This window comes from Corylus avellana, chromosome 3 (genome assembly GCF_965113065.1).
Source record: "Corylus avellana chromosome 3, dhCorAvel1.hap1.2, whole genome shotgun sequence".
Lineage (NCBI taxonomy): Eukaryota > Viridiplantae > Streptophyta > Magnoliopsida > Fagales > Betulaceae > Corylus > Corylus avellana.
Genome location: NC_142492.1, coordinates 5,394,273 through 5,407,392, shown reverse-complemented (window position 1 = coordinate 5,407,392; position 13,120 = coordinate 5,394,273). Strand labels below are relative to the sequence as shown.

General features: G+C 37.6%; 1 protein-coding gene across 1 annotated transcript; it reads right to left on the bottom strand.

Moving 5' to 3' along the window:
- Positions 1-1,284: 1,284 nt before the first annotated feature.
- Positions 1,285-11,207, bottom strand: LOC132175407 (E3 SUMO-protein ligase MMS21). Its single transcript, XM_059587356.2, has 7 exons — positions 11,040-11,207; positions 10,568-10,639; positions 9,079-9,189; positions 8,855-8,965; positions 3,066-3,205; positions 1,756-1,841; positions 1,285-1,680 (listed from the first exon to the last, which is right to left on the bottom strand). Exons 1-7 carry the CDS (start codon positions 11,133-11,135, stop codon positions 1,532-1,534), a joined length of 765 nt encoding a protein of 254 aa, XP_059443339.1. The 5' UTR covers positions 11,136-11,207; the 3' UTR covers positions 1,285-1,531.
- Between the last annotated feature and the right edge of the window lie 1,913 nt (positions 11,208-13,120).

Genomic DNA, 13,120 nt, shown 5'->3' with positions numbered 1-13,120 from the left:
TGAAATTAAAAATTAAGTATGTGTCAACCTATATAATAAAGTCTATTTTACCCTAAGATGAATGTAACTCAAACACAAAACATTCCATGAAGAGAAGTGTTATACATCCCAAATTTTCTCTCTAAAAGTTGATTTCCAAATAATGTGTCACCATCTGATGAGATTTGTTATTTTGGAAAATGACAGTTTTCCTCCAAACTGGGTTGGAGAAATTTTCTTCGACCTACTCTATAAAAGTGACGTGTGTCATTTTTTTTAATAACATGTGAGATGCATATGAGTTTTTAATAAAAGTTATTCCAACTTTATCCTTCCTATTTAAAAAACATGTACATCTCACATGTTCAAGAGACACATGTCACTTTTATAGATTAGGTTACAGGAAATTCTTCTAACCCAGTTTGGAGAAAAACTTTGTCCGGTGGGCTTTGGGAAATGTGTCACCAACTTATGGGGTGGTGACAAATCATTTGAGAACCAACTTTTGGAACAAAAATTCCTTGAAATACACAAATAATTCTTACCATTATTTCACATCATAATAGTTTTTTTTTTTTTTTTTTTTAAAAAAAAAAGCCCCAAAATACAGTAACAAACACAGCCGTATATTTGAAAGATTAGCGGATGTAGATATATTATATTGTCTACTTATCCTCATACAAATTCTTGAAAAATGCAAACACCTACAATTAGACAACATTAAAATGAACAATTCATGATGGATACTCATTAATAGTCACTCAAGCAAGTTTGTTCATGACATGTACCAATTTCATACTGGTGATTGGTGAGAGCATAAGATGGCGAGAGTGAATCTACACACGCAAACGTATCAGAATTACCAACATTATGAGTTGTGTGAAGGTGTGTGATTCAATTGACATGTGAAATTATGACCTTAATTTGATAAGAAGGTAAGCTGTCAAAGACACGTCACAAGAAAAGTTGACAAACACATCAAGTCAAAAGTCAAATCTTAAGATCTTATCCATACTAGAGCCTAGATACCCTCATCCAAACAATCCTCCTAAAACTTACCACTAGTTGCATCATTTTCCGTTAGTGATCGTCTATTTCTGCAATGATACAAGTACCGACTATTTCAATAGAGACATGATAAGCAACATTAGACAGAATTTTGTTTACTATTTTTCCTTTTTTAAGAAATGTCTATAAACAATGGTGCTTAAGTCAAAAGGGTTGGAATGCATGAGATTTTAGGTCTTAGGTTCAACTAGCGAGTCGGTCAATTTGACCGAAAAGCTAGTCCAACTCCCTCACATGGTTAAACTAGAAACACATTGTGGGAGATATATTCAAGAACTACACATTAAGACACGATGTATTGCAACATGTTTTCTCATCACAATGAACTTCAACAGGGAGGAGCACAAAACAACAATACAAATGCAAGATGAAAGTATATGTGGAAACATGCATCGGACTATACGTATATTCAGTTAGGTCAAAGTCGTAGTTATCCTCAAAACCCTGAAACTAGAATTAGACATTTTCAGCAAAGCTACTTTCATTAGTCACACCCTTCTTCATCAAGCTCTGTACAATCTTCTATCACGTCAGTCCTAGCAGTTTGCTTACTCATTGTGCGCATCTCGTCAATTTCAATAAGCAACAATGGGTCACACAGCACTTTTTGCGCCTGCAACATCTTAGGGCAACCTGACAAGAGAAAAATGGTCAAGGGCAAGGCAAAAGCAGGAAAGTAAAAGTTTAAAGTACAGAAAATCTATGTACCTGCTACAGGGCATTTAGCTCGTGCATTCTTGGACCGTATGTAGAGCATGATTGCATTCTTTTCATAGACATGCTTGCATTCCACACTGCATCAGGGGAAGAAATACATAGGACATTGTAAAAACATAAAACAAGTTGGACGTGTGAATGTTTGTTTTAGTTTGTCTGTGAGAGGCAGATATGATTAAAATCAGTAGTAACAAGCTGGAGAGTATGACTTTTAGCAGATCTTTTGCTCTCTATAACTTTTCAATGTATGGGCCAAGCTACTGAATTCTACACCTCAGCCGTGGCCAAATACGGTTTACATGCTCTGTCCCCTCACGGTATGAACTATCACTTCTCTTCAAGCAAGAAAATCATTAAAAACGCTTACCAGCAAGAAAATCCGTTAGGACCAAAAATTATAGGTTAGAAATAATTGTGTAGAATAACCACTAGCTGGTCTTTGGAATGACACCTACCCTACAACCAACGGTCCAGTTCCCGTGTGACTTCCTATGGTCCATTATAATGCCCACCATCATGATTTCGATTTTTTCACCTTCAACCACATGGGATATGGTAGACAAAAGAAGCAACGAAGGGACTCACGCACGCTAGCAGCTCAAGGGGATTGAATACAGCAAGAGAGTACATTTGTTGACAGAGAAGGTCTCAAAAGGTCAATGTTATCTCATTTTCCGGGACCTATAGTAGTGAGAGCCTACAGAGGCCTCTTAATACAGCTTAAACAAAAAATCAGCGCAATTGAGAAGCTTTTCCACGGTTGACCGAGAAGGACATGCACAAATCAAATAGATGAATGGAAGCAAGCAAGGGGAAGGGAATGTGTCAACACGATTTGGTGACAATAACTCTATGATATTTTAAATATCAAAATGTTAGTGTCCAATAAAGATAATGAAATAACAGCTGTTAAGAACTCTAATGGATTGCATGGGTTGAAAGAAATCTGACATGACCAGAAAAAGTCTCCATGTCAGAAAATATGTGTTAAGAGAGCCATAATTGACAAGATGCCGAGACGACCTAGATAATAGCCTTTTGTCCTCACTGGTTTGCTTGGTGGTCACTTGATGCACTTGTCAGTTATCAATCCCCAGTCAAATTGTGAAGCATTATTGCTAATAAATCTATCATCAATTATGGTAGCCAACGGAGGTGGAAGATAACTCCAATGCCTCAATTTGTTTTTCTTATTCATATTCATCGATCTCCTACTTGCTAGTCACAAAGATAATGAGAGGGAGAGGAAAACTGTTTCTGGAATAAGAAAACAGGAAAACTTTTAACTGATCACAGAGTACCTGCGAACTGGTTCTGCCAGATCAACAACAGGCTTTCCACTTAATGGGCAGGTGATATTCAAAAGGGTGCACTGGGTACTAGTCATTACTATGTCATCCTGGTCTTCACCTGGCATTGGTTCTCCTGCGTGATGAACATTCTGCAGGAAAATAGTGAGAGAAGCACCTAATTAACACTGAAAAGCGCAACTAATTGCCCAAAATAACAAATAACAAATCACCAACAAATATGGAAAGTGATACAGTAAAAAATGACAGCACCAGATAGGATATGACAGAAGGCATAGTCGAGAGGCAAACAACGCATCTGTTATGTGTGTACGAGAGAGAGAGAGAGAGAGAGAGAGAGAGAATACTTCGTTGCAAAGACAGATTACAGTAACATATTTCTCAATAAATTATGAGAATGTTGGCTAATTGGCTTCTTGTCCTCTGCTCAACTGCCTTTAAGATTGCCAGCAATTCCATCACAAAATTAACCTTCGCTCATTTGCAAAGATTTACTTTCACAGGTCAAGACCAAACTCAGACACTTCAATTGCTGACTTGAACTTTGCATGAAAACCACAAATAAAACTATTCTATTCTCCGGATAGACATAGCATGAAGTGCAGGCTCGCAGCTGATGTGCAAACAGAAAAAGATCATGTGCTAGGTCGCAATTATAATGCCAGGTTTTAAAATCTTTCTTCTAATATTTTTCATTGAGGACACCCATGTTTTTATTGCAGCTAATCCATCTTAATTATTTTTCATCCTCACTTTCTTTGCCCATGTGAAATTATCTAGCTTCCCAATTGTCCTCTAGGATAAGATCAGTGGAAGCATAGAGATTCCAAAAACAGATGTCTCCTCTTCTTCACCAACTCCTACTCAAGAGCCTTAGAGTAGGTTCCAGTATCTAAGACAATCTGCATGACAATTTCCTTATGAAGCTCAATTATGCATCTATTAAAGCCACAAAATGAACCGTATGTCTTATGTCTGATTACATAATTAAGCTTCAGGAGAAAAACAGGGAATTTGATGCCCCAGATATCACTTTCTTGTGCGAAATGATTAACCATCCAACATTTTTTATTCACCCATCATATACATAGTCCCTTCCTCACCAAGACACTATTCCAAGTCAGCCACTTCCTCACCAACACATTCTGCCATTGTTTCCACCAAAGTACCATAGTATGAAATCCTAATTATGTCTTAGTCAAACCCATCTAATACGAACATAAGCAGTTTCATACAAGTCCTGAGAAAATTAAATTGTGACATATTGTTTGATCATTTAATGAGTTAATGAAAGCCTTTACAAAAATTAAGAGTCCAGGCCTAAAGGATTTGTCATCTCGAAAGCCCATGGTGCACACATATCAAATCCTATCATTCTTCTTGACAGTCTATGCAGCAAGGAAACCCTTGCTACATCAACTTCCATTCACAATCAGCACTACGGAAAAGTAAGCAACATCCTCTTCATGCAACCTTCATTAGCCTGTCTATATTGCACAATGATTTTTGACAACAGTCCACCTTCCCAAAAATTCAAAAACTAATCCCTACAAAATCTACCACTTCTGAATTTCTGTCAAAATTTACTTCTTTATATGGTTGAAATATTCTTTTATAGCCCTTAAAAACTCTTTAAAGTATTTTATACAATGCAGAAACTTTCCTTATTTTGCATGCCAATTATCTTTTCACCCTAAAGAGGCCTCATTTATGGTCCTAAGTAAAGTAACTTACCAGATAAAACTAGATGGGTAGGAAAAAGATGACAATAAAGGAATAAACAATCCAAACCTTCCAGTCAATCAAGGACAGCAAGAAACCTCCAATAAATTTAATTAATTACAATTTCTGTGCATCGGTTGGCATTTGACGTCTTGATATGACATATCAAGATGTTAGGGATAGTACCCTAAGACCCAATTTTTGTATGATATTTAATAATTAATAAAGTTGTTTATTTTCCAAGATTAATAAAAACATCGGGCATTGCATATTCATTTGATGAATACAGTTCTTAAGTTACATTCTTGTGATTTAGGTGTGTTAATGAGATTAATCACAGAAAATCTAAATCACAATTCCTTGTGATTTTTTTTTTTTTTTGTAAGCAAAGGAAATTCATTAAAAACACTAGGAGCACAACCCAAATACTCAGGAACCATATAAAAGAAAACACCCAGCAAATCAAGAAAAATAAAAAAGAGAACAAAAACATGTATAGCTAGAGACACGGAATAAGGAGGTAGCAAAGATCCACTCAAAAAAGGCTCTAAGAAAACAAGTCCGTTGATAGCTCGTTCACTCTTGATCGTTGAAGATTTGAGCATTCCTTTCTCCAAATGCACCACAATAAAAAGGAAGGAATTGCATTCAAAACAATAATGATGTCATTTTGGCTGACCCTCCAATTCCAACACATCAAAAGATCCACCATCGTCTAGGCATAACCCACTCTACCCCAAACATCTGACCAAAAAAAAAAAAAAACCATATTCGACAGCTCTCTTGCGACATCACAATGAAGAACATAATCTGAAGTTTTCCCACTCTTTTTACACATACAACACCAATCTATCACTATGATGTGATGCTTGCGGAGATTATCCAAAGTGAGAATTTTCTCAAGGGAAGCTGTCCAAGTAAAGAAAGCCAACCTCAAAGGAGCCTTAGTCCCCCAAATGCTCTTCCAACGAAAAGGGGAGTCAATGTTAGGAAGAAGAACCTTATAAAAATATTTTACCTCAAAAGATCTTTTTTAGGGCATCCAACATAGTCTATCATCACCCTCCCAACAGAATCTAGTGGAATACAAAACATTGAAGAAAGAGGAGATGAAGTCCACCTCCCAATCATGCACAAGTCTGGTGAAATTAATGTCCCAATGAGTCGTATCATTGCTAACACTCCTAAGGTCAGCCACCACTGCATCCCTATTCCTTGCAAGACTAAAATAACTCTGAACAGAATCCTTCAAAGGACGATCTCCACACCATAATTCATGTCAGAACCTAATACAAGAGCCATCACCTACTTCCACACACTAAAATTATAGAAAACAACCCAACCCCTCCTAATGTATTTCGAAATACTTACCCCCATAAGTTCTAGTGAGACCCTCAGTACACCATCTCCCTACCAAACTCCCATACTTTTTATCCACAATCTGGTACCAAAAAACCTCTTTCTCCACAGCAAACCACCATAACCACTTACCCAAATTGAATGTAGTCAAGCTCTTGATCCCTAACCCTCTAAAATGGATAGGAGTGCAAAACTTCTTCCAATTAACAAGATGGAATTTAGTCTCACCATCCAAACCACTCCACAAAAGATCCCTCTGTTATTTTTCTAACAGCTTAGCAACACTAACTGGGATAGGGAAAAGGGAGAGGAAATAGGTAGGAAGGTTGGACAGAGTGCTCTTAATAAAAGTTACTCGGCCAACCTTAGAACACTAGCAACAACTTTCCTTGCATTTTCCTTAAATTTAGGGAACCAAATTACTTTTTGCTTCCTTATTCAAATAAACTCCACAATAGCTTCCCTTATCCTTTTCCTATACCATTTAAATATTCTATCAAATAAATGCAAGGGGAAGGGGAGAGGAAATATAAAGTCATTTGTATATTCTTACAAATAAATGTGAGGAAAGAGAAAGTCTTTTTATGTTAAAATAATGTTAAGGAAAGCACTTTTGTTTCCTTGATGTTCCCTAGGTTTAGGAAACACTGAGGGAGTCTGTTTCAAGGGGATTTTTTTTTAGGAATTTTCACTATATTTAGATAATGGAATGGGATTTAAGAAGCTGCTGCAAGTACTCGTAGACAAGTATTTTTCATCCAGCTAATTTTCTCTCCATTTGCTCAATGATATAGTCCCAGATAGACTTAGCCTTAAACAGAGCACTCAAAAGGAGGTCCAAATATTTCATAGGCAAGGAAGAAACCCTACAACTTAGAATATGAGCCAACCCAATCATATTTGGCATGTTACCCACAAGAACCAACTCCAATTTAGCCAAGTTAATCTTCAACCCAAAGGCAGATTCAAAACAAACGATAACACATCTCAAGTATCAAAACTGGTCTAGAGTAGTCCCACAGAAAATAAGAGTATCACCAGCAAAAAAAGAGATGGGGTACAAAGACAAGATCATCACTCCTAGCCCCCATTGAAAAACCAGAAATAAAAGGCCCCATTCATAGCAGCCGACATCATATAACTCAAAGCTATAACAATCACAAAAAGAAAGGGAGAGAGAGGGTCCCCTTGTCTTAGATCTCGAGAGCTATTGAAAAAACCACTTCGTGTACCATTAATTAGGATAGAGAACTGAATTATAGATATGCAATGTGCAATCCACTTCCGCCACCTCTACCTATAACCACATCTCCTTAGCAAGTAAAGCAGAAAATCCCAACCAACATGATCATAAGCATTATTTAGGTCCAATTTAAACAAAACCCTTGCTCGCCTAATTTGAGACGGCTATCTACGCATTCATTAGCGATGAAAACAGAGTCTAATAAGATCTGACGCCCTCTAATAAAAGCATTCTGAGTATTTGAAATGATATTCTCCAAAATATTTTTCATTCTATTCGCTAAGACCTTCGCAGTAATTTAGTGGTGAAGTGACATTCAGACTTTTCTCAAATTTACTTCGCTGATGAAACACAAGAAAGACTTCTATGACCTCTTTTCTAAAAAGATCCCAACAGGATTAGATGAAAGCCATAGGAAAACCATATGGACCCAGAGCCTTATCCTCATTTATGCCTTCCATTACCTCAAAAACCCCCCTTTCCTTGAAAGCTTGCTCCAACCAAATTGCCTCCTCACAAATAGATTGAAATGGGAGACCATTCACATATGTGCGCCAATGCTCATTCTCGGAGTAGAGCTGAGAGTAAAAATGAATTATATGAGCTTTAATATCAGGCGGATTGGAGGAGGTAACACCATTGATAATCAAATTCTCTATAGAGTTGCAACTTCTACTAGAATTAGCAATCCGATGGAAGAACTTGGCATTTTTGTCCCCCTCTTTTAGCCATAACGCCCTCAACTTTTACCTCCAACACATCTCCTCCAAAAGAGTAGTATTTTCCAACTCTATTGTAACCACATCCTTCCTCAATTGCTCTTCCCCCATACAGAGGCATATGCTCCTCAGCAACATCAAGGCCTTGTAGCTCATCAAGAAAAGCCCTTTTCTCTGTTCAACATTACCAAACTCCAAATCATTCCACTTCTTTAAGTTGGCTTTCGGAGCTTTTAACTTCTGAGCTAAGACAAAACTAGGACATCCTTGAGAATAGTAAGAGTTCCACCAGTGTCTCACCTTCTCAACAAATCCATCAATTTTCAACCATATGTTTTCAAATTTAAAGTAACTTTTACATTATGAAAATCACCACAATTAAGAAGCATAGGGAAATGATCTGAAAGAAGTCTAGGTAACCTGCTCTGAACAACGATTGAAAAGTGAATCTCCCAATCAGAAGAAATGAGAAGCATGACAATTCTAGACCAAGAGGGGTAGTCTCGATGTTGTAATGTGTTTGTCCCACATGATGAGCATTAGTAATACAGTAAAAATGTATTAGATTAAAAAAAAAGAAGTAGAAAACACTTCAACACATAATTTTAAAATAGAAAAACTAAGAAAAAATGTAAAAAATCTAGTTGTAAAAATTTTAAATTCTTGCCTATCCTTTTAATAGTCCAACATGGCAACACCCAAGAAACTCCAAAGAAAATAATAGAGAGAAAACATACCCAAATAGCTTCTCTAAATTGGCGTATTATAGGATGGTTTTGTGGAACTGAAGATGAACTAGCCTTGAGCTTCGCAATCTCATCCTCAAACAACTTCTTAAAATTGGTTAACTGCATTTCAAGCATCAAATTAACAAATCAGAGAAAAGGAGGATAATAAAATATTTATATAAAGATAAAATCATCCGAAGAGAAAAACTTTGCATTATATCAAGTTCAAGCACCTCTCCTACAGGCTGGCACCTATCTCCAACAGAATGAATTGCTGATGAAAAATGTGTACAGTCTTCATATGTAGCCAGCAACTCAACAGCTGCATTTTCAAGCTCTTTCACCTGCAGCAACATCCAGTTACTAATGGATCTATATTGCCAAGTATCTAGAGTTTCCCATCATCTTCAAACTGTAATTTAGAAAAAGTGGGGCTTTCAATCATTTTTAAGTAAAATACCTTCCGTCAAGAAGATAAACCGTAAAGTAATAGTGCAATAACTCCTATAATCCAACCAAAAGGCAGTGAACAAATAAACATAGGCATCAAGGAAAGGTCGCTACTATACAAGAAAACAGGAGATAATGCTTCAGTTTCAGTGGGGTTAATATAGGTTTTTGAGGCTGAGGTCATTTACATATCCATAACATTTAAATTAATCCTTTTTCTTTCAAACACAAATTTTTTTAGCCTCATCAACTCGAACATAGAAAGTTCCAGGATATAGGATTCTCAGCATTGTCAAAAGGAAAGGTTATAAGATTTCTGAACCACGTATCAAGAAAGGAAATGGATTTCTGACGGGTCAGGTTGGCTGTCAGGTGATGAGTGCCAATAAAAATCAACTCCCCCCAATCTGACCGACTGTACTGCCTAGTCTCTCCATGTCTCCCTCCTGACCTGCTCTCCCTCTCTCTGCCCAGGGCCATGTATGGTGTAATTAATGGTTATGAGATGCGAGATTTCACACCTTACCACCAAATCTTAGGGAAAGGTGTGAGCTCGTGCGCCCCAACTGCCAAATCTAGTGGTTCGGTACAAGATTTTGCATCCCCACCACCAATTTGCCGTCAAATCCAATGGCAAGGTGGGTGACACCGCTCATGTCAATAAACTGATTGACTACTGACAACTGTCAGCGTTGATGTGGTTTAGGAGCCCCGATGCGGTTGGTCGGTTTGGGGCGCCCGAAACCTATTGTTTCAAAGGGACCCGAGGGAAACAGTGCCCACTTCTGCCAAAAATATTTGAACTTCTTTACCTTTCCCAACATTTTCTTAGCCACTAATAATTTTTTTGATGATGAGGAACCCCCAAAGGCAGTGTCACTTCGTGTACTCACCCCTATCGAGTAAACCTCAAACTCATGTAAAGCGCCCCCTCCACACGAATCGGGTAATACTCTGGCTCTACCGGCGGGCTTGCCCTAAGGAATTGTTCGCATCCAAGGAGATTCGAACTTAGACTTGATGGAAATGCCACCAAGAGTAAGGCCCTTCCCACTTGAGCCAACCCTAAAGGGACTGAATTAATCCTAAAAAAATTTCTATTCATTAGTTGGGGGAAGTATTATATCCTTTTGAATTGCCAAATGCTGAAAAGAAATTCATATCCAAAAATTTAAATTCCTTTCAATTTTCTATATGCTCTCGCATCAAACAAAGTATAAACAACAATACCATTGAGGAAAAAAAAGATCATTGTCCAGAATAGTAGAATACCATCTGAGACTGATTATCTCTCTCCAAATCAACCCCAATTTCCTTCATCATATTCAACGCCTTTCGAAATTCCTGAAACAAACAACCCAAAATTGAGTTGTGGTAATTCATCGAAAAAAATTTTGAGTTGTGGTAACACCATGAATAGGACATGCAATGTGATTAGGCATCATTTGGGTAGGAATTCGAAGCACTTATTAGCGAAAAATCATATTGTATTCAGCAACAAAAAAAAAAAAAAAGCACTTATCTTGCTTTAAAAGCAAAAGCATCCCATTGTGTACTTTCAGAAAACAATGCGAACTTCTTTCAAAATCAAAGTATAGACTTTGGGGTACCAGGCACTGCTTGGCCAGCATTTTCAAAGAACTTGAATTTCTTTCCAAAACAAAAAAAAAAATGGAAACAAATTCGATTCCCAAAATCACCAAAAAGTACTTCCAAAATGGTAAAACACAGGAAGGAAATTTACAGCGATAAGGGATTGATTGTCGGAGTACAGTGTCGAAGCTGCAGTTTGGATTCTTCCGGTGACGCCTGTGGACCGCGAAGCAGAAGTGGAGGCCATGGTTGGTCACTAGGGTTTTGGATTCTGAGAAACCGTGTTTGATTTGTGATCATTTTGGAGGGAGAGTGAGACAAGAGGGAAAAGTTTTCCCACCAACAACGCACCGTTTTAGCATTTACTTTTATTATTATTAGGGTTAAATACTGAAGGGTTAAATACTGAATACCCCATGGGGTTTGACAACTTTATTTTTTTTCCCCTGTGGTTTCATTTTTATCACAGGACCCCCTGGGGTTTTGATAAAGGACCAAGTTAGTACATCCGTTAGTTGACCGTTATGACTGACACGTGGACCAATCAGATGTTGACACGTGGCACCTTTTAAATTTTTTTTAATTAAAAAAAATGCATATATATATATATATATATATATATATATATATATATATATATTGGGGTGGCCTGGCCACCCCCATCTGATCGGATGGGGGGACCAGGGGGTGGGTCGGCCACCCCCTTGTGCTCCAAGGGGGTGGCCGAAACCACCCCCAGTACCCACTAGGGGTAGCTCGGCCACCCCCAACCACCATTGGGGGTGGTTTCGGCCACCCCCAATGGGTGGTGGTTTTGGCCACCCCCTTGGAGCCCAAGGGGGTGGCTCGGTGCCTAGAGCCACCCCTATGGCCAAAGGCCACCCCCAATTTTTTTCATTTTTTTTTAAAAAAATATACATTTTTTTTTAATTTAAAATTTAAATAGGTGCCACGTGTCAAAATTTGATTGGTCCACGTGTCAGTCCTAACGGTCAACTAACGGATGGACTAACTTAGTCCTTTATCAAAACTCCAAGGGGGTCCTATGATAAAAATGAAACCCCAGGAGAAAAAAAATAAAGTTGGCAAACCCTAAGGGGGTATGAGGTATTTAACCCCATACTTAATACCCCCTGGGGTTTGAAAACTTTATTTTTACCCCATGGGTTTCATTTTTATAACAGGACCTTCCTGAGGTTTTGATAAAGGATCAAGTTAGTTCATCCGTTAGTTGACCTAACGGACTGACACGTGGACCAATCAGATGTTGACCCGTGGCACCTATTTAATTTTTTTTGAAATTAAAAATAAATAAATGTATTTGAAAAATAAATAAATAAAAATAAAAAATAAAAAATGAAAAAAATTGGGGGTGGCTCTTGGCCATTTGGGGGTGGCCACATCCGGCCAGATGGGGGTGGCCTAGCCACCCCCATGGCCAGGCCACCCCCAAATGGCCAAGAGCCTCCCCCAATTTTTTTCCTTTTCTTTTTTCTTTTTTTCTTTTTTTAAAAAATACATTTTTTAAATTTTTTTAAAAAAAATTAAATAGGCGCCACGTGTCAACATCTGATTGGTCCATGCGTCAGTCCTAACGGTCAACTAACGGATAGACTAACTTGATCCTTTATCAAAACCCTAGGGAGTTCTGTGATAAAAATGAAACCTCATGGGAGTAAAAATAAAGTTTCCAAACCCCATGGGGTATTAAGTATTTAACCCTTTTTATTATTATGGGTAAATATAAGTCCCTAAACTAAACGAGTCCTGCTATCTGACTACCAAGAGTCAGATAAGTGTCTGCCAAAGTCTAATGTGGCTTTATTAAAAAAAAAAAAAAAAAATTGTAGAAATCTCTCTCTCTCTTCCCCCATTTCGTATTTTTTTTGTTAGTTAAATTTCTATGAGTTAATATTTAGTTTATAATACCTCAAAACTTGTTTTTGAATTCAAAACTAAAACCTAGTGATGAAAAGTTAACCCTTTAGGGATGGTATTACCCAAAAAGGATTCAATCATCCTAAATTCGGTTATAATGTCTCAAATTTGGTGCTAATATCTAGGCTTGGGTATCGGTCAAAACGGTCCGGTCTTGGCTCTTATCAGTTATTAACCGATAATTTTTTGTTAAACGGTTTATTAGCCGATACCAAACCAATAAAAATTTTAACCGAAATTATCGATTATAACGGTACACGGTTAAACGGTTCGGTTAAACCAGTTAATCGATTT

What these genes read in the sequence shown, in the direction of transcription:
- LOC132175407 (XM_059587356.2), bottom strand. Translation starts at nt 11,135, where the DNA reads ATGGCCTCCACTTCTGCTTCGCGGTCCACAGGCGTCACCGGAAGAATC. An exon ending in GAGATAATCAGTCTCAGATG is followed by an intron (nt 9,190 to 10,567) that starts GTATTCTACTAT and finishes ATGTTGCTGCAG; the next exon opens with GTGAAAGAGCTTGAAAATGC. An exon ending in CTGGCAGAACCAGTTCGCAG is followed by an intron (nt 1,842 to 3,065) that starts GTACTCTGTGAT and finishes CCCCTGATGCAG; the next exon opens with TGTGGAATGCAAGCATGTCT.